Raw genomic sequence first — 23,399 nt, 5'->3', positions numbered from 1 at the left:
AAATTTTCTTGTGAAAAATACTGCATCACTATTTTAAAAATATGAACAGTTATTGTGAAATGTCATTCCTCTAAACTCACCTGATAAAGTTTTCGTTAATCACAAAAATGACTCATTGAAACACGCACACAGAAACTAACTGCTTGTGGGTGAACAATCGAATATTTTCTCATTTAAGCGGTGTACTTTAAAACTTTATTCAAAAATTACAAAATTGCTTTCAGATTTTTCAGTTTCATTGATAATTTTTGAAATAATTAGCATTCTTTTCTGAATTTATTTTAATACCTTAAACATCAACGGGCAAGTAGGCAAAAAGGGGACGAAATTCACCAACTAGAAAGCTGTGCTAATACAAAAGTAAATAATTTAAAAATATGACTTTTCATATGCACGGCAAGGAGGTCCCCAGCTGCAAACTAATAAATTTCATCTCTCGTTGCAGCTATGCCGGAGCTTTGGGCCGTCGCTGGCCGGCGGGCCTCCTTGCCGTGCAACCTCTCTGAACCTGAGGATTCAGTTACGCTGATACTATGGTATAAAGGGGAGGCCAAGGCCCCAATATACACACTGGACGCTAGGAAAGGGGCCCTGGAAAAGGCAAGACACTTCCCATCCACAGAGCTTGGGGCAAGAGCGAACTTTGACATGAGCTCAGACCCGCCCACACTTGACCTGAACCCAGTTCATGCAGAAGATGATGGTGTCTATAAATGCCGAACTGAGTTTAAACGCTCGAGAACGCTCACTCAACTCGTTCGACTAAATGTGATAGGTGAGTCTAGAAAAAAAAATTAATGTTATTACTTTTTTCAAATAATAGGTCATTTGAAGTAAGATTTATGATTAAACTCGAAAACTGAAAGTTATTATTTTAATCTAAAAAGTCATCTATTTCTGTTAGAAGCTTTGCGTATCGTTTTTGTTTGCCGTTTTTCGCACCCCATAATGGCCTTTGCATAACACATTTTGTTGAAAAGTTAAAGCATGGTATAATACCCATCTCTCACATTTGGCTCTAACCTGGCGTCAGATGGCGATACAAGAAAAAAATGCCTTTGGTTGGCCAAGCTGGTAGAGTGCCAGAGAGGCAGTATCAAACCGGGCACAAAGGAATGCCATGCTAGTGGTCTGATGCGCCTGTCATTTGGTGTTCGTTTTCAATATTCAAATAACTATAAGATAACTTTTTTTTCCAATGCTAAACTTGATTCACAAGAGTATCTATTTGATTGCCTGTTGTATTGTGCTGAACGTACACAAGATTTTTCAAATATTACTGCTTGATTTTAATTAAAAAAGGAATCTTTACGTATTTCTTGGAAATTTACTTTGCTTTTAACAATGCATATAATTCAGATTTTAAATTCACGTCAGTTGAATGCTTTCAAAAAAATAATATGTAACTTTTAAAATCTACATTGCTTTAGTTCTTTGTACAAAATTGTAGATAATACAGTTAATTTCGGTAGCAAAAGCATTTTAGGCATTTAGGCATTTCTGTGCTTTTGCTTTAAACTATTTTTTTACGACAGTTTATCGAGCGTTATTTGTCGTAAGCATTTGAGCTATTAGTTTATTAATAGATTTTACTTGAGTTTCGCAGTGCAGTTGACAACCTTTCAGAAATTTATTCTGAACGTTTTACGAATTTAGTTCAACTAAATGTGATAGGTTTATTGCTTCATTAAAGATTAATAGTGTAATTTATTCAACAAACAAGTCCACCATTACAGCTTTAGTGATAAAATGATTAATTTTGGTTATTTTGAAGAAAATAAGTATTATGTACTAAACGACTATTTACTCTTTTAGCTTCATAATTATATTACCGTTTAATCTCATTACACTTTGAGAAATATCGTGCTGCAAAGGAAACTGCGCTATTTAGTATTATTTTTTCAATGCATTCACTTCATATTGATAGTTACTTTTTCTTTATGGAAAAAAAAAAGGATTAAATTAGAACTATTAAAGAATGTCTAACATTTTGACAGAATGTATTTCATATAGTTTTTAAATTCAGTTTATTGGTTTCACCTATCATTTATTTTTGAAATTTCAAACATGACTTTGACTCGTTCATTCAAAATAATAATAAATGGCCTTTGTCCATAGAGAGAGAAATACAGTCTCTTTTTTAAATATTAATTGTGATATGAAGCTAGGTAGAGGAGGGTGGGGCAAGATGAGACACTTAACCCAAAAAAAAAAAGAAAAGAAAACAGTTGTGGCGGCAAACGGAACTTATAAACTAATTCGAAAATTATGTCTTTATTATCTCTCACGTATTATAAAAGTATAAAATTCGACTCAATATCCTATTTCCAAAAGAAAATTTAAGACGCAAGTTTTAATTGATTTAGTCGAAATCCCATCTTACCCCACCAGGTGGGGTAAGATGAAATTCAGTGTTTGCATAAGCGAGGCCGTGCGGGAAAGAGAAGGAATAGGAGGAAGTTACTCAAGGTAAGAACCATGGCTGTGTGACGTCACACTAGACATCTAGATGTCCCTCTTTGCTTTGCGTTTGGGGCGTATATAGAACAGCGCTAAATGCTTTAAAACTTGTAAAAAAAAAAAAGATTAGAAGAACTAGATATTATTTTCACAATCTGAACTAAGTTAGATGGAATGCGGCTTTAAACGTTTTAGTTTTGTTTGCTTTATAATTTGGAAAAATAAACACGTAACAGCAGTTTTGGAGGGAAGTAGTAACTAAGCTTGTGCTATAAAGGATGTTGTAAAGGAAATCTCTGTGGTTAAATCATCGATAATGGCAGTTTTTGCTCAGAAAAAAAATCATTTAGTAATCTTGTTTTTATTATATTGGAACAGTTTTCCACATAACCCTGGATGTACTGTTCATGTCCTCCTCGTGGAAGCCACAAGCATCTTACGGGGGGTCAGGCCATGTTTTGAACTCCTATTATGTGTACATACTTGAAAATTTCGTTCCATTTACATTCCTTCACTTAGCAATTCTCTTCTCTATTAATTCTCATACATGTATATCTCTCAGACATTTATTATTTAATAAATTTATTTGTTCATAATTTATTGTTTTTTATAGCATCTCATTATTTGTTCAACATTTTATTTACTACATTTCATCAGAAATATTTTTTATAATTAAATAGAAAATTTTTTATTAGAAAGATTTTTTATTTTTCACTTTGCCCCATAAAAAAAGTGAAAATTTTTCTCTTATTTTTTTAAAGCGCAATTGTATTCCTAGAATAAAAAAAAAATAGTTTTGCAATGCACACAAGTTTTATTTTAAATAAAAATTTCCTTCCTTGTGTGCTACTACTTTATTTAAAAAAAAATCCAATTGGTTCATTTCGAAAAAACTCAGTCATCTTAACTAGTTCACATTGTTACACATTCCCTTACTTTACTTGACAGATATCTGAATTATTAAGGTAAACTTTCAATTTGCAATCTCATTGTATTTCGCATTTTAATCTAGTTCACTTTCCATGCTTTAATTTTCTATCAACCGAACAACCTAAAATCATTTGTTTTGTACGTACAGAGACTTGACAGAAATTATGTGACGAATGACTATATTTGGTTTGGATTTATTGTCTATTAGCTGTAGATAAGAAATATTTAAGTAGATAATAAGTATTTAAGAATCTGTAGCACATTTCTGAAATGATATAAATGAAAAAATAAAATTCAAAAACTGTACTGTTATTTATTTGTTAAACATTAATTTTATGAATGGTTTCAAGTTTTTTAAAAAAAGCCGTGTTGTAATATTATTCTTCTGTTAATTTTACCACTTCATACCTTATGGAATTAGTACTTAAATTTTAATTGCCTTGGTGAATCGAAAACAAAAGCCCGGAATCGGTTGGACGGAATTCATAGGGGGAATTTAACATTAGCTCAATCGCAATCAATAGAAAAGCTCATAGTGAATAACTATTTCTTTGGAATTAATTTTTAAAATAAAATATTTTACATACATCTGTTTATAAATATATCCTTTGGTTTTTTCACCTTTAAGCTTACAACGGTAGCAATATATATAAAATATACACAGGGGGGGAGTGGGCACAGACACGTTCAATGTAGTAACGGGGCGGTAACTTACTGAATACTTCACAGATGGTTCAGGCAAAAAATATCCCCAATTTTGCAATCTACAACGTGGATTCGTGGATAATGCACGAATTATTAATAATTGAGATTATAGATTTAGTACCTGGTCGCAAGCAAGCAATATTTGCTTTTAAAGCAGGTGTTTACATTAAAAGTCGTTTCAATCAGCCTATAACACACTTAGCAAAATGTACCAAAAGTTAGTCACAAAGGAAAGACTGACGAACGAAAACTTCCTATTGAGAAAGATTAAAGGCACGTAAAAAGAGGATATCCAGTGTGACGTCATACACCCCTCAGAACTTCTAGGTTGAGGCCTGTAGTTCATTCTTCCTATTTTTTCTCTTTCCCGCACGGCCTTGGCATAAGTCACTAAGATGATCAGCTTCATCGTCCTCATCCTTCTCTTTTGAACACGAACAATGGGCCCATTTCTTGGATTCGTTGCACCAAATCCATCCTTCTGTCTATTGGGAATATGAATGTCCACAATGAAGGCATTCGAGATAAGGAGGCTCAGAAGACGAAGAATCTGATGGTTTCCCTTTTTTTGGATTTTAATTTTCCAATCTTGATTCTTTTGTTTATATATTTTGACTGGCCGTTTTTCGTTGCTGTACTAGTTGAGGAGGTCAATGAAAACATTTCATCCACACACACACACACAAATTCCGTTTCACGTTTCGTTTCTTTTTCTTTTTTCTCTTCGATCTTCTCTTCCTGCTTGGATTTTTATAGTATATTGTCCTCTCTTTCTCTCTGCTTGGATTTTTCAATTTTTTTCTTCTCTTTTTGCCTAAAGTTTTACATTTTCTTCTGCTCTTTCTGTTTAGATTTTCCCATTTTACTCTCCTCTTTCTGCTAAAATTTTTCCATTTGCTTCTCCTTTTCCGCTTAGATTTTCTGTTTTTTCCTCATCTCTCTCTGGTTAGTTTCAGAAATTTTTAGAAATATTTTTCATTGGGCTCCAAGGTTTTACCAGATCTAAACTTGCGATTTCTTTATTTGAATTTAATTTACCGTAAGAACACCTTCGTCAAATGGCTGTTCTTTAGCTTCCTTCACTTTTCTATGAATTGTAGTCCGTGGTACATTGTAAGTTCAGGATGCTTTCTGAAACCCATTTATCCACTCATTATGGATTCCATGCATGTTACATCGATTCTCGTGACCAACGCTTCCTATTCGTCTTCCTTTGGTAGCTCCTTACCATCTTAAAAAATATGAACAGAATAAAAAACAAATTGCAATACATGTGGGTTTAGATGATATATATATATATATATATATATATATATATATATATATATATATATATATATATATATATATATATATCCCATTATGTCCCTCTTATAATATCTCGTCTTGCCCCACTGACGCCATTTAGCGTTTTCTCTGTCTACTCAAGTTTAGGTTAGAAACCAAAAATGCATTAAATCACTGTAAATTTATCATTTTAAATTGCGATTACGATTATACGGTAGTAACAAAGATAAGTAAAAATGTACTCACCAAACTACACCAAGAAAGATTATCCGACAAAATAAAAGCACGCAAAAACGCATGAAAATTGAAAAACTTTATACGTACAATGCACGTGCAGCGCACAACCTGGTTGAATCGACCAAAGTGGTTTCTCCTACTCCTACCGCAACTACTTCATTACTTTTCCGCTAAATGTTTGCATCTACTTATTTAGGAGTTTCAGTATCTCGTCTTGTCCCGATATCTCATCTTGCCCCACCCTCCCCAACGTTCGTTTAATTCTGGACAAACGCCTTGTTAAGTAGCTAAATAATTAAAATTCGTTAACTCTGCGAAATAATAAGAGTCAATTATGGTCATTATACTACCTATTGAAGCAAATAGTACTTTGAAACAAAAATCAAAGCAAACATATTTTTGATATTTATCTCATACCCTACATATCGCATTGCTATATTCCTTTACCTATTCCAGCAAATTCTTTTAATGCACTGACATTTAAAGATACCTGTGCAGATAATGCCTTCTAAATATACAACATGCATTCGATCATCAATGAAAGACGCTCGAACGTATAGAAAATACAAAATTATTTCCCAAAATTTATTTTGCAGAGTAAATCCAAACCTTATCGCACTATTTCTAGACTGATATGACACTGGTATGAATTATAAACACGTATATTTCAGATACAATCAAGTAAAATTCATTTATATAGCCGGCGTTCCTACACTCTTTGGAGAATATTAAACCTACATCCACAACACTCTAAATGGATCGTAATCTATTCAGCGCCATAAACCTACGAGATAGTGATTCGGATTTATCGCTCTCGTATTAAATTCAGATTTACTCGCATGTTGGGCTCGTGGAATGAATATGAATCGGGGTCCCAATTTGTTGAAGCAAGGGTATAGTGATTGGATGTTCGTCAATAATTCAGGTTTTGAGTGCCGGCGCTGCCTTGCAGCTTGTGCAAAACTTAGTTCCCCGAGCGATGAATAGGTGATGATATCATTAATGGAGGTGAACTTTATTGACTGACAGCGTTTAATTTCGTCTAAGAATGCGAGTTAGTTTGCCTACAATTTGTGATCAAAGCGTATTGACATCTCGTTTCGCACGCTGCGTGCATTCAAATATTTCTTAAATAGGTGTTTTGCAGCAGATTACATACTAGCGAATAGGTTTATTTATGTACTTATAGTTAATACTAATTATATGAAAATGTTTCAATTCCAGGTTATTTCTAAAATGCAACTGTTTTCACCTTTCATTCATTTCAATTGAAATGGCACCACGGAATTCAATCTTAGAGGCCTAGTCTCTGTCCAGAAAGTAAAAATTTAACGCATGCAACGTCCACCCATGACGTCACTTTTATGTACGCAACAAAACCCCGCTAATCTCTGCTTTTTCTTACCGGACGCAAATGGCACCTACCGAAATGCTAACGTACGGTAAATTAACGCCATGATTTTTCTAGATTTAACCTTTTGTACGTACGTAAAAAGTCAAAACAAAGATGGCTGCTGTGCTCTCCGCACATTAAATTTTGTGGAACTTGCTGAACTATTAGAACTCATCGAAGGAAAAGTATTTAAGGATGATCACGAGCGTTGGATATTTTAGATGCAAAGTTTGTCAAACTTTAAAAATAGATCAAAAGTTAAGTGATTAACGCCGCAAAAGTGAAACATATTTTTTCCTCTGTAGAGGATTACCAGCTAATTTGCGAGTACATTCTTCGTCATTCTGCAAACAAAAGTTCATTTTTTACTCTTAGCGTTCATTTATATTTTTTGATAAGAATGAAGTAAAAGATCTTGCACCATGGCCCTACGAAAATTGCTGTTGATTTTGTTCGTACAAAGGAAGTAATAACATAAAATAAACTTTTCAGTCAGAGTTGAAGCAGAGCAATTCGTTTTTTTTTTTTTTTTTGCTTTAGGAAAAAATAATTTTTTAAACGAAAAACAGTTTTTAAACTCCCTTCTAAAATTAAACGACATTTTTGTTGAAATTAAGAGTTTAGAAACGTAAGGAAATGCAGTAAGCTAAACAGTTTTGTCCACACTCTATAATTCCTTTTGAGGAAGGAGGGGAGGGGACAAACGTACCGGCCGTCTGATATGCAAAAGACAAAAATATTTATCTATATCAGTACTCTTCTTTAGAGTGTACTAAATTTAAAATGTTACTTAATTATTCAGTTTAAACTTTTTAATAATACTTTTACAATACTTTTACAAATATTAGTTCCTGCATTTATCTTTTTTTTTCCTATACTAGCAGAAATGAGGCGAAAAAGGTATTCAAAGAGGAAAATTTTTTTATTCAAAATAATTACGTATGAAATGAACATCTTTAAATTTTAAAGAAATGTTTTTTTCTTTAAAAATATCCTAATTTCAAATTGCATAATTAATAGCAGTCATTCTTCCATATTTGAAAGCTCAACAGTAGTGCAGGGTTTAGAGTTGTTAATTATTTTACGGTCATTTTAAGAACACTGTCAGTAAGGAAAATGAAACCAGGAATGTATTTAAAAACTTTTACAAAGCCCTAAGAATTCTTTTACCATATCTTTAAATTATGTACCTGACAGAACTTTTTATGTGTAACGCTACTGACGCTGACCCTCATTTGCTGTAAGGTCTTCACTGATTAGCAAATTAGAAAATAACTTTATTTACGTGCGTAAAAATGAGCAGCGATTCATCGTCATAAAAGCATTGACTCGACTAATCAAAATTTATAAGAAAACGGAAGGCATAAGTCATTAAATCTCATTCAGATTACCCTTACCAGGCAGAGAAGTTTTTATGTGCGTCCAATTAATTCAGCATATCTTGTTTCTAAGAATAAACTTATGCCGTTAACGAAAGTTTTAATAGACCGTCAGAGAAAGATAAAAAACATCTCGTGATGCAGAAAATGCATCAATGAAATATGAAGTAAGTTTAAAATAAATGAGTTCCCTGCACGATATTTAAAACATTACTTTTTTTTTTATTATTAATCATTTTTAGTATTAAAAATGATGTTCACATTGTGACAGCTGGCTTTAATCGGGTAATTTCATTTACAAGTCTCTCCTAATTGCCCTTCTTCTCTTTCTCGATAATATAGCTTTATGATTACCTTTTTTAAGGAAGAACTTTTTTCTTCCAGTTTTAAAAGTTTATTCAAACATTTCTTTTATTTTTTCTTTCGTTAATGAGGTTTACCATTTATCGTTATTTTAATTAGCTCTCGATTTTTAATTGCTCTTTTTGTGGCATTATATCATGCACAAAACTTTAGTTTTGAATTTGTATGCGTTTTATTTTTAGGAGTCACGCTTTTCTCTTATATAAGATAAAACATTAGATTGCGTTGATACTGCAAGTTTGGAAAACTTTAATCAAACTACAGCACGTAATCAGATCTTTTTTAGGTTTAGTTTGCAACATGCATTTTTTTTTTTTTTTTTGCATAATTGAAACATCTAAAAAATCGCCCTTCAAGATATGACGGGTGAAAATTGCTTCTACATTTGAACGAAGCAATTGCCTGTTTTGTGATAGTTTGATTGTTGAATTTTTAACCCTAACTGCAGTAGATAGCGTTCATTTTTGACCACGTTTTTGTTTTTTCATTTTCTTAAAATGACAGTTTTACCAGTAAAAACAGTCAGGTTACCAAATCCAGTTCAGCCCTGTCAAAATAAAGCATTTTCCTGCATGTCAAAAGTTATACAAAAATAATACCAGATTATCATGCTGTAGCGCGAGTTTCATTATTAATGACGTCAGCGTTACTCGATCAGTGAATTTGCTACTATATATATGAGGATAATTGTGTTACACATCAATGCTAAGCATTGGCGTACTGTAATTTGACAGTAACGAAACAAATTCAACAAAGAAAAAAATACAAAAACAAGTTTGAATTTTTATATCTAAAATTATGTTTTTTGCAATTTCAAACTGCGATATGACCGTATTTGCAGGAGTTTTCGTATCTATTATTGGCTTTTAACACAATCGTAATTTTAACTCAATTTAGTCAAAATTCAAATGAATCCTAGGGGCTGGATGCTGAATGTTACATACTAGATATTGTTTTCGCGTAAAAGGATTGTGTAAAGTCAAGAATGTCGCTTATAAATAATTCGATTCTGAGGTCCATGAGCGCCTGCATTGTAAACATAGAATAATAAAATCAAAGGACGGACGTCATTCAACAGTCAAGTAAGAACAATAAAGAACTCGAGGTCGCTTAATAAACAAAATTTTTCATATCTGAAGTTTACAAACTATATTTTCAAACCAAATTTTCACTTAAGCACATCGAGTTTGCACGTAAAATAAGAAATGAAAAAGTGCATGTGTGCTGAAAAACTAGCAGTAAAAAGAACAACGTTATAATTGCAGTAATTTTGTAACATATTACATTCACTTGTTTATTTTTATTTTCCCTCTTTCAATACATAACAGTTAAGAAATAGTAAGTATCATAAACATATGTTGGAAATCGGTCGAAAACATTGTGCAAATACTTTGTATTAAGTTTTTTATTAGGGTCATTTCCTACCTTTATAATGGTTATATTTAAAATATTGTTCAAATTTTGAAGGTGCTGAAAGAAAATAATTATCTCATGTTTTCAGATTTTGTATTGAGCCATTTGAACTTAAAAATAAAGCATAAAGAAATGTAACTTACATTTTCGTTGTTACGAAGTTTCGGGGAATAGTTTTTTTCTTTGGAGATTTTATTTTGTTTTTAAGTATGAGAACAATACAGGGAAATATCTTTACTTTTATCCTGAGCATGATCGGATTTTGTGTCACACTCGAATGTTCTATACACAAAATGAAAGCAAAATTACATGCATTGAATGAAGAAAAAGGCACAAGGCTGTGAAAAATTCGATTTTATCCTTTCTTGTTCCATAGTTATTTTTTGTTCGAGCGTCCTTAAAATTCGATAAATGATCATATCGAAACGCGGCTACATTATAAACATGTTTGCTCGAAAATTCGATATTTACCACGAAATGGGATATTGGACATTGCATTTAATGAATATAAGAAATAAATTGTTTTTGTACCATCCGAAATGTGATTTGAGACTCCTATAGAATATTAAGAATATTGAATAATACTTTGTACGTTTCTTTCCACAGATATGCCTTTTCTTTCAAAAGAAAGGAGAAAAATCACTTGTATAATGATTCTGTTTAAAAAAAAAACGAACAATTTGAACATTTAACTTATAGTATAATCAAATCTGTACAATTTATCCAATTCAGCAGAGAAGCTATTTTCTACATTGTAAGGCACAAAATAAAATCACGGTATGGAAACAATTAAAAAAACGTTAACTGCGGTGTCAAATTACTGAATAATACTTTTTGCAGTAGCATTTTCTTGCAACAGAAAGGAGAATGATCACTTGTATGATGATTCTGATTTAAAAAAAAAAATTAACAATTTAACTAATAATAAAAATTAAGTAGTGTAAATAATTTTAAAGAACTATTGTTAATTCATTTACTATGGAAGATAGTATAGAATGCAGGTTAGAACAACTAACAGATGCGTTTGCTTACCGTTTAACCCAACTTCAAAGAAGTCTAAGGTTTATTTTGAAGAAAAGATTATTTAAGCATAGAGCTAAAAGTCAAGACAATTATAAGCTGGATTTAGATTTAAAATAAAATTCTTTAAAAGCTAATGTCACGTTCTTGTTTCTTCCCGATTAATTGCTTGGATTCGATAGTAGCCTTTTTTTTTCTACACTTTGAATAATTAATTCCTTAGTCACAACCTAAAGTATCTCCCCATATTTGTCTCAATGAACAATAAACTCATATTATATCACTTTTATTAAATTCTAAAATGACATATGATGACTCTGAGATACTATATAATACAGGAAAGTGGGGTCAATTCAATGAATTTCATAGCAAATTTTACTGTTGCATAAATATTAGCAGTAAATTGCGGAAAACAATTCAAAATATATAGTTTAGCGAGATTAAGTGTCATTTTTTAAAGGAACTAAAATGCAATGAAACCTGTTTCTGTGTGGTAGATAGGGACTGCAAAAAAAAATTTCGAATTTAGTAAAATCGTTTGTTTTATGTATCACTTCGTCTGTTTTATAAATAAATTTGTCAATTGAGTCCCAATCTGATTTAAATTTTCGTATACGGCACAAAAAAGTCCGCACGTTGAAAAAAATTGAGTGTAATGAATTTTTAAGCATTGATGACTAACAAATAATAAATGCTGCTATAAGAAGAGTGTTTTGTGCAATGAAACTTATAGATTATACGTTGCATACGCATTGTAGTAGCAGAAGTCTCTCTCCCTCTGTCTCTTTCTCTCTCTCTCTCTCTCTCTCTCTCTCTCTCTATATATATATATATATATATATATATATATATATATATATATATATATATATATATATATATATATATATATATATATATATATATATATATATATATTAGGGTGGTCCTTATTTATACGGGAAAAATATTTTTTCGGAATTCAACAAGTGACGCCCCCTAGTTTTGTGACACGATAATAAAAAGTAACGTGTGCAAAATTTGAACTCGATCGGTCAATAATAACACGTGCCCCTAGGCCGTTGAACTTTAACCCATATTGTACCACATTAAAAAATAATTAATATTTTTCCGAAAAATTGCTATTACAGACTAATAAGAGCTCAAGAAGAAATATAAAATTTTAAAACTTACCAAAACTTTATTAGTTTCAGTTTAACAAGCTGTCCTATATATAGGACGATGGTACAATCCGTTACTGTGTAAAGTTTTCCAGTCAAGCATCCTGGTATGCGTGAAACGGAAGAAAACATTCCATGCAAAGTCCCAAGTTACATTTTTTGCAAATAGTCACGGGTTTTTTTAGTGCAGTTTTTCAGCTGACATCGACGCTGTTTTCCATTCGGGTTTTTAACTAAAATATGATCACTCTTCAACTTCAAAAAAGCTGCGCTTTTTTGCTGAACACCCAGTCGTCTTCCTGCAACATTTCGTAGTACACATAAACCCAGGTAAGCAATAGTGACATTTCTACGAAATTCAAGAAGTTCCAAAGATTGTTCTGTAGAAAAGAGTTTCGATATTTTCCAAGCAGCAACCAGTGCAGTTTCAAAGGCATTTATAACTAAAGGCCAATACCACTTTTTACCTTGTATGGAAGAGTAATATGTTTCCATATGATTGTCGAACAAGTCAACACCATTTTTATACTTGTTATATGAAACAACACAAGATGGGATGTCTACTTTTTGTTTTCCACCCTTCATTCTTCTTTCAACTTTTTTAAAACACCTCGTGTCTTCAAAATTTGTGATGAGTGATACTACTCTATTATCGTTCCATCGAACAGCTGCAATCTCATTATTCACGTCAAATTTCCAGTCGGATGTTCCGCGATCCATATTTCCCAGGATTTTAGAGGACTTTAAAGGACATTTTCCCATTCTGTTTTCCCTTACTGTTCCTGTAGCAAAGAATTGCTTGCTTCTCAAATGAGAAAAAAGATTATAAGATGAAAAAAAATTATCCATATAAATTTTATGCTTTGCTGGAGTTTCAATAATGGATAGCAACTCATCAACAACTGTTTCTGATAACAACTTCTGTCCCTTTTTCATCATTTTAGTTTCGTTACAACTAGTGGAACCATGTTTAGAAATGGGGTTCTCTTTTCGTGCCCCTTGATATGGTATAATATGAAAAGGATAACCATCAAAAGATGAAAGTATCCAGAGCTTGTAACCAAATTTCACAGGTTTCCCTTTCATATACATTTTGCATCCATGTCTTCCAAAATAACGAACCATCCTTTCATCAATACTTAAATGCTCCGAAAATACGCCAAACTGTTGCAAAGCTTCATTCAAAAAATCATAGAGAGGACGAACTTTATAATATCGATATAAATCAATAGTTGCATTGTCGTTGAAATGTAAATATCGCTTGATATCAGAAAAACGCTTTCTTGACATTGCTTGGCTAACCAGAGTTGTTCCTGTATCAGGAGCATTTTCCCAGTACATTTTCTCCCTTGGTAGAATGTGATAACCACTGTAGAAAAGTATGCCTAAAAATTGCTTGAATTCGTCCGTTTTCAAACAAAAATCATGGTTATTTTTTTGTCCAGCATATTTGTTGCTTTCTTCTACTGCTTTCAAAATCATATTTATAGCCAAAACCTCAAAAAGCTCCACAAGTGATTTTTCTGAAATTATGTCCAATATCTTCTGATGATTTTCATTAGAAAACTTTTCAGGATGTGATGAAAACTTTGGTACACGATTAGTCCATTTTGGTTGTGATACATTTATTTCTTCATTGCTATTTATTCCTTTTAAAATTTCAATTGTTCCATCAGTTTCCTCTTGAAGTTTCTCATCAAAAATAGCGTGACCATGTGCAGTAATAGAGGTTTCATCAATTTCTTCATCATCAGTGACTGTGTCTGGATCAGGTGGCACTATTATCATTTCAGGATCACTCTCATCTGCTTCATCATCTAATGACATTAAATACTCCACAGCTTCTTCCGTTGTTAGGAATTTCCTACTTCATCTACTAAAAGTACTCATCTCTACTTGTTTTTGATATCAGCTCTCACACTTCGAACAACAATAACTGAGCGAATATTTTAGCCCAGTGCAGAAGATAGCGTCACCACGTGATAAAATGCTCATGGTAAATTAACCAACAAAAGCATTCCCCCACAACCACCAGAGAAACCAGTTCCTGCTCACTTTGTTACAACAAAACTGGATAGTATTGACTTCTGGGCCCATCTATTCTGTGAGAGTTCAGATCTGTTCATTGGGAGCGCACAGTAGGGGATTTTACTATCGTCCTATTTACAGGACGGCTGAAAACACTTCCATAAAACCTATTTAAATGTATTTTTTTCTCTGCAAATTTTCTTTAGCGTTAACGGATACGACTAAAAGTAATATATTGTGGACAGAATTTTGGCATATTTTTTATAAAATGGATTTGATTAAAAATTAAATTTCGCATAATAAAACAGCAAGAAATCGCTAAATTAAAAAAAAACAAAATAAAATAAAATCCTCAAAGTAGAATTCTCAATTTTTGTACTTAGCACTAATCAAGTGTAACGTTTATAACAGTAACAAACATAAGTTAAAATACATGAAAATACTTATAGTATCGCAAAAAAACTGAGCTGTCCTATATATAGGACGATAGTGAAATATGAGTTCACTTTTGATAATTTTCCCACAAATCTTCCGAGTTTTTACTTCAGACCCAGTACAACGTTTCTCCTAGGTTTGTAAAATATTTTTACAGTGAGGTAGCACTAAAATTAACCTTTTTAATTACTTCATATCATCTAAAGATTTTACGTTGAATAAGAATAAAATAATTCTTTAGAAACTTCCCTTACTCGTACGCTTTTCTCAATGTATCTCTATAGTGTGTATTTTTTTCCGATACTCTTGGACGGTCTGTAAAATAAATTGCTTTGTGACTCATATTTGGTAAATTAGTTGTGAAATTCTTCGATTAATATTGTGCTCCTCTTTCAGTTGTATCATTCACAAATTTTAGTATTTTAACCATGTCTCTTCCATTTAAATAGCTTAAACATTTTGCCGTGAATCAGGATCAAATAGGAAAAAATCTTTTAGTATTTGCAATTTATCAAACAATTTTATTGACTCGTAATTGATTCTATAAAGAGGAAGATCTTTACTAAGAAAGTATTCTAAATCATCTACTGTTATCTGAAATTTGTTAAACAGTCATCAGACACGTCTTCTTATCACAAGCATGTTTTGGACTAGTCTTTTCCTATCTTCAAAGTTAATTCCTTCATCCAATACGGACAAAGCTATTAGTTTATCTCCTAAATACCATAAGTGATTTATGAATTTTCCAATCACTGCTTCTGCTGCATGTTTGTCGTTATTTTGTATGCTGCTAGTTTTTCAGACATATTATATTATTCAAAGGAGCCTCGATTAGGTCACTGCGAAGATTAGGTCACTGCGAAAAACCATATCTTCATACAGCATTTAGTTGTAAAACAGCTTTGTAAAACAGCATTGAAGGGCTTTCTTTTCATGTAAGGTCAATTTAAATTGTTTCCTAAATATAAAAATTTTCTCTGTAATCTTTCTCAATTCCGCCTTTTACGAACAATAATATGCCATCCCTTTTCGTCTTTTGGAATTTAAGTGATATGTGTACTTGATTGAAATGTTATAAGTTCTGAATGATGGAGATCTTTCCACAGAATTTTGAAGCGCTTAAATAATTGAATATCTGATCTAGAATTAAGAAAGGCAAGAACTTCTTTAAGGACACACTCTGCAGTACGATTTCAAGTGCATGATGATGGCAATCCAAATGTAATATATCACCGTTCAGTTTTTGCTCTAAAAAATTGCATGCACAATTTATACGGTTGGTATTACAAGTTGTTGTATCAAGCACTACAGTTAGAACAGTTGGCAATAAAGAGCTATCATCTAAGATATCATATACAACTGAAGAAATATCTAAGGAATGCCGAGTAGCTGTTGAATGTTAGGACCTGAAGCTATCACGGTAATCCTGTCTGCGTTCTTTTTCCAGTTACATCTGGATGTTGCTTTGTATCCCATGAATAACTACAAAAGCTAAATTTAATTTCAAGAAATTTAATTTTACCTCTCGAAGATTTTCTTTTGCTCTCTTAAGGAATGTACGATTGATCACTAGGTCATTTGGATTTAAATTTACTGCATCTACATAGGCTGTAAATAAATAAACATCTTTATCCCTAATATGGCATTTGTCTAACAGTGATGAAAGGCGAGCAGATATCAATAGTTGTCAAATGTTTTGCATTGTGGTAGACCAGCTGTGAAAAACAAAAGTTCAACAGGTTAGGATAGATACCCATTTCGGTTTCTAAATCTTGTGAATCTCAAGAATTTGATGATAATAAAGGACTATGTACTGAAATAGAAGAAAATTAATTTAAAGTATAGATTTCTACATTGTTCCGATCTGGATATTTTTTTAAATTTATATTTTAGCTATGGAAAATAAAGTATATTTTTATGTTAGCAGTAATCGAGGATTTCCGAAATTTATATCTTAAAAATTAAAAATTGCAAATGAATTTAGGTATGTTTATAACTAAAGAACAGCGAATTAAAATATAATTGCAATTACTTATATTTATAGCATTGAAACCTTGCGACTCTATTTGACACACCTATTACATACACAGGGAATTTTGTAAATCAACACCCCCAAAGCGTGGAGGAGGCAATTTATTGTAGGTAAAGATCGTTCATTAATGGCCTAGGCCATTCATTAATGACCTATAGAATTCCTTGTGTTCATCTTGGTGGGAAGACATGTTCCCCTGTCGCTTGGTAGGAACAAGCACAGAAGAGCGGTACGCTTGACCCAAGGCCATTGGTGTACATGTACCCTCTGTAACATGTTAAATTTTACTGAATGAAAGTGAGAGAATGGTCGGTCTGGAAGTAGCAGCACCTATTTAGGTTCAAAATTACTTTAAATATAAAACGTTAGAATATTTTTACATAAAAATGAGAAAATCTGCAATTTTTTTCTTCGAAACTCAAAGAAGGGGGCCCTAGGGGCACGTGTTAATATTTATGGATTGACTTTAAATTTTGCAGGATCATTTATTTGTACAATGGAACAAATTGAGGGGGCGTCGCGTAAAATATTTGCAACTTCAAAAATAAGGACCACCCTATATATATATATATATATATATATATATATATATATATATATATATATATATATTCTAAATTAATAAAGGTTTCGCTTTTATTATCCCTTGCTTTCGGCAAACAATTACTACTTTGATACGTCCACCGCTGAATTATTAAATTTTCCCCCAAGTCTTCAACCAACAAAAGAATGATTCTGAGAAGTTTTTGTTGTTGCTAAAATATTTGTAAGACTTTTCGCTGCGTCGTTCAGAGAGAATAAACTTAGAGAAAAAAAGTATTATACGAGTAAAATAACCGCGGGGCGTATATGAAACCTATTGTAAGTGTGTTTTCTCCTCCACCGTGTTTTAAAGTTTTCATACTTTAACGTGAAATTGATTTTTTTCCTTCTTTATTCATTATCGAGAGTTGATACTCACTGCTTGCGTATCTCTCTCGAAATGGCAAAATATTTGCATTTGCTTGTGATGGAACGAATCGATGGAAGGGAATTTTTAATTTTCCTAATAATAAAACGAAAAATGTTCCCATTTTGTTTCAGGGACAGAAGTTCATAGTCTACGACAAACGTAAATAAAAGCGGTATTTTTCGCAAAAATATAAAAAGTCTTTCCGTCCACGTAAATTACATGGAATTTCATATGTTTTAATAAACAATTAAAATATTGCTGTCACGATAATTCATGAGAGAAAGAACTCCTTCCTGTATGTAATGAATATTACTGTCAAATATTGAAAGTAGCTTTTCCCTTCATAAGTTGGATTGCTTATAATATAATATTAACTCTCCAAGAAAAAAGTTCTAAGACAAATAATTCAGTATTCAGAAGCAAAAAGAAAAACTTTAAGCCTTTTTTTTGATCTTGACTTTTTCTCCAGGAAGATTTCAACTTTAATTTAAAAAAAATCCATGTAATTTGCAAATCTTAATGCTAAAGACCCTTGCAGTGACAGTAAAATAGCGAAAGTAATGGGATGAAAGTAACGTCAGCACTTGAAGTCGAAAATGATGTGCCAAGTTCAATGTTAAGCGTAAGCTCAAAATTGTTGTTTCGCTTTGGACGTTTGGCTTTGGACAAACGATAAATTCAACCGGGTTTGATATAGATCCCAAATCGAAACCTGTTGAAAACATGAGAAGCATGGGATGTTGTAATCAAACGTTGGCAAAACTAGTTTTCTTTACCTAAAGTTTTTTTTTTCTTTTTTTGCTTTAAAAATGATTTTCAATGAAAAACTGGCGTCTAACTCACAGATAAGATTTGCTTACCGTGTTTGCTAACCTCCGTAATTCCTACGATATCGATACTTTCAACCCTTCCACCGAGTGCCAAATATATCGAGGCAAACTTTACATGTAAGCGTGTTTTTCTTTCCTGTTGAGTTTTCCCTGCAAAAAGTACCGTTGTTGACGTAAAAGAGGCTAATCAATTGGTAGTCACAGGTGGTACATTTTCAAATCTACCAATCCAAAAGAGATCTACCAGAAGAGATCTTGAAAAAAAAAAAAAAAAAAAAAAAAAAAAAAAAAAAAAAAACAATACACGTAATAGATATTTCCTATAAAAATACAGGTAGACGAAATAGCTATTTAATTTCCTATCGCGGGTAAGGCCGTGCAGGTGCCGCTACTTTAGTAGTAAAGTGGATACTTTGACCTAGCTTTTAAAAACATTTTAATAAAGGTGAGATAACGGAGTAACAATAAAAATGTAATTCGGAGTATTGCATCGCTCATAATTGTGAAAAATGTTGAAAACTTCTAAGACGAGCAGCAACTTCTAAATCCGTTCCAAAAAAAAGGGGGGGGGGGCATTTTTTTAATTGCAATTTAAGTATTGTATGGCCGTCATAAAGTAATTCACTGTGGGTTTAACTACAGCTCTTTTATTTTCTTTCACCACTTTAAAACAAATCTCAAGGGAAACATAAAAAGAGACAAAATCAAAAACTGAAATTGAGATTCTATTAAAGTAGGAGTGCCAACTTACTTTAAAGTATTATCGAATTCAAGGGAAAAAAATCCTAGAATGTTTTGCTGCACATTTTTATAAAATTTTCTGGAGTATATACAAGTAGTAATATTACAAATTCTTATCTTTTATACTCTCCCGACTCTTTTTTTTCTCCGAAGAGGTAGTATTTTTGAAAGATGTTTTTGAAGAAACGTTCTTTCATTTTTTTTAGATGAGGTTATTTTATTTCGTCCCTCTGCTTTCTTTACATAAAACTCAAAATTTGAAGATTATTCCTATTCCAAATATTATATTTTTATACAGTCCTGTACTCCCTTTTTTGCTGAAAATAGTGCAAAACTTAATTCATTAAATTTTCAACAGCAGATTTATGATTCAGCAAAATTCTTTTTTTTTTTAATTTTGTTCCTTCGTTAAACATTTTTGAAAAGTATTCAACATTATAGTAACAAAAGATGTTTTCTTATAAGTTTCTATAGATCTATGACTTGAAAAAATTGACCTTTTATTTTGTTCTTAAGTAAAATATTTTTCTAATCTACTCAACATTGAAGTAGCAAAAGTTGTTTTGTAAAACTTTTGAATTCTAAAACAATTAATAAAATTGGTTGCTCTCTTCTTAACAATTTCATATTTTTTTCTTTTAATTACGCACTTTTTCGATAGTTAAAAAGATATTATTATTTTTATCTACTCGATAGGGTGCTTCAAAAAGTTTTTTTTTTTTTTTTTAATTTCTTTGGTTTGCAGTTTTGTTACACATATATAATATTTAGACGTGGATTAACACGTTTGAAATCTGTTAAAAATCAGAAATTTGAACAAATGGAGATTATCGTATAATCCTATTAGTCGAAATAACATTTCATTTAAAAAGGAATTATTCCAAAGGTTTATTTTTTAATTCTATACTGTAAACAATCTTTGATCAGTCAATGAAATAAATCACAGTGGGGTTATTTCCCCACACTTATTAATTATTTCCGCACCATTTTCTCACCCCACCGAGTAGTTGCATCTTCCCTTGAGATAACTTTTGCATAGAAAAGGCTGCTGCAAGCTCATGTTGTGTGTTGTTTTCTATTCGAGTGTTTGTGGTGTATGAACCTATTCGGCTATCGTTTTCATTAAATGGGGTGACATTCATTTCATTGTCTTGAGACTGTCTTTAAAGATGTCATCTCCCTCAGCTACCTCCTGTGTAGAGAGATGAAACAAAACGTTCACTTTACCTGCAGGAAACATAACCAAAAAGTAAAATAAAAGAAAGTAAGCTCCAATCAAATCGACATGTTTTAAGTACGTTTTTCCACCATCATGAAACACTAAAAAAGACTATTCGCGAGAGTTCACGATATTTAATAAGGGAAGTTGAATTATTTTGTTCAAAGGCTCGAATTCCTATTCGTGAGGAACAAATGAGAATTGCCAAGGTGGAAAAACTTTTCGATAGGTATAAAAGACTAATGAAAAGTAACAAACAAAAGAGTGAAGCGCAGATTTGTAATGAAAAGGCATTTGTTGATACATAGAACGATCTGTTTAACATTGCACATGTTGATGCTATAAGCATGATTACATAGTCTGAGGACAAATAATTTATTCTTAGACAACGAAAAAAAGGTCTTCAGGGCTGCTTAACGGAAATTGATGCAACTCTTGCTAAAAAAAGAACACAGATCCGAAAAAAGGAAGATGGCAGAGACTTTTAGAATGGGACGAGAAAAGTACCGAGCGCCCACATTCACTAGTGTTAATGAGAGTAGTAGTACGTGGGACATCTTGGAAACTGATCCCGAAGACTATGTAACTACAATCATTGACATAACTAAAAAAAAGTGCTCATAGTGAAGATTATGATTATTATCCAGGTCCTTCTCAAATTGAGAAGGCGCAAAAGATAGCAAAAAGAACACCAGTACAAGTGTGCCGGCAGTTATAAAATACAAAATAGAATTCACTCTATACAGGGTTAATGAAAAGTGGCAAAAAAGCCATTTTGATAATAGTCACTGGTTCATCGAGTTCGTCAAATTAAGACAATACAACTGTTCCCTCAATTTAATATTTCACGGTAATACAAATTTTTAGGTTCTTTTGTGTAATTTTATTGAAACAATGCATTCTTTTATAACTTGTATGGAATCAGTTACAATAGCAGATAATTCCTAGCGCGCACCAGAGACTCATTGATGGCACATGGATGCTCTATTAAGTACAAAAACGTGTTGTTCAGAACATGAAAAATCGTATTTTATAGTAGTACGACGCGACAGAGAACACAGTTCCAGTTGTTTCATTGACATGTGGTATGTCTCCTTCTCATTCACTGATAGAGCATACCTAGAATAACATTGGACGTTATTTGTCTGTTTTCCCCCATCCTCTGTCAGAGGTTGAATTACGAACAAGAGCTCAGAGAATATTTACTTGTGTCCCGCAAGACACCATTTGCATGTTAATTGAGTTGGCATACTTATTGCTAATCATTCTATTAATTTTTTATTCATGTATGTTTTTTGCTGAAAACACACACATACACACACATACCTACGTATATATATATATATATATATATATATATATATATATATATATATATATATATATATATATATATATATATATATATATATATATATATATATATATATATATATATATATATATATATATATATATATATAAAACATCATCCCCTATTTACAAATGTATTGTCTCTCTGTATCATATTCACTTTAACACTTTAAGGGGGTGTGACTTCCATGTGAGGAATAGTGTCTATCATAGCTTTGCATCTGCGCAAGCGTTTCTAATACACTATAACATATGTTATCTAGATAAACTTACTATTATTTGAAAAAAAAAGATAAAAAATAAGTTGATGAAAGAAAATTCACTTTGGGACAGTCTCATTTAAAGTAACTATATTCTTCAGTTGAGATGCAATAAATGTGTAAATTATAAACACAGAATGTACAACAAGTAGAGCAAAAAAAAATTATTTAGTATTCGTCCAAGTATCAAAACAATGTGTGAGATCACAATATTCATGTTACAACATTTAATCATAAAGTTTCAAGAATCATTCAATCTAAGTTCATTTAAAGCAACACGTTGATGTGTGTTTCTATATTACCCGAAAAGAAATGTAGAAATGTGTGTAGGTTCTTTTGGAATGAAAGGTTTCTCCTTTTCCTTTCCTTCTGCAGCCATTGCATAAAAAAAAAAAAATACCCCGCCTTCTACTGTATTCTTACAGTAGAGGTCATTTATTACGGTCAGCGGGGATAAAAAGCTGGATCCTAATCCTTTTCCGGACATCAAATGGATAAGCAGCCGGACTTGTTTATTAGAAAAGTATTGCTTTTAAGATATTGCGCGGATATTCTTTTTTTCTTCGCACTTGTTTCTCTTTATTTAGTTCTTTTGCGGAGAAAAGAAAGATCTTGAGAGCTGGGAATTGAAAAGTGAAAAACAGCTAGTAAAAATGAAAGTGAACAACTTGTTTCTTAAAATGTCCAAGTTTAGCAAAAGCGCCTTTTATTTTTATTTTTTATTCATTTAGTTTTTTAGTGTATGTGAAACTTGTTTATCTTCTTTTACTCACTTTTCCTTGGGAACGTTTCTTTTTCTTCGAGATTTTAAGTGAAAAAGTAACAAAATATGAAATTATGTTGAGTCAGGATCAATCACAAAAATTTTAAAGTACATGGTACATTTTATTATTTTTTTTTTTGAAAAAGAAATACACATGCATATCCGATAACTAAAACAAATCTAAAAAACCTTTTGTGTTACAAACTTATATTAGAACTGAAATGCAGGTTAAAATTATTTCTTTATCTTTGTATTTTTCCATAGGTTTGATGAATATCATGAATTACTGTTTAACATATAAAAAATATATTAACGTTTAATATTTTTGTCCATATCAACGCAATCCGCCAATCAACGATTAAAAAAAATTGCTTCAACATTTTAAAACTCATTTCAGATCGTATTCACTTCTTAAAGTTGTCTTAACTTTAATTTTTAT

The 23,399-nt window shown here is 31.8% G+C and overlaps 1 protein-coding gene across 1 annotated transcript in view; it reads left to right on the top strand.

Moving 5' to 3' along the window:
* The first annotated feature begins 447 nt into the window (after nt 1–447).
* Nucleotides 448–23,399, top strand: part of LOC129224145 (nephrin-like) — a 93,846-nt gene continuing 70,894 nt past the window's right edge. Inside the window, exon 1 of the mRNA XM_054858564.1 lies at nt 448–775. Within this exon, the coding sequence (XP_054714539.1) occupies nt 448–775 (328 nt within the window). The remainder of the gene's footprint in view (nt 776–23,399) is intronic.

This window comes from Uloborus diversus, chromosome 1, assembly GCF_026930045.1.
Source record: "Uloborus diversus isolate 005 chromosome 1, Udiv.v.3.1, whole genome shotgun sequence".
NCBI classification, from domain to species: Eukaryota; Metazoa; Arthropoda; class Arachnida; order Araneae; family Uloboridae; genus Uloborus; species Uloborus diversus.
The sequence above is the reverse complement of the archived record's forward strand: the minus strand, read 5'-3'. Positions and strand labels throughout refer to the sequence as shown.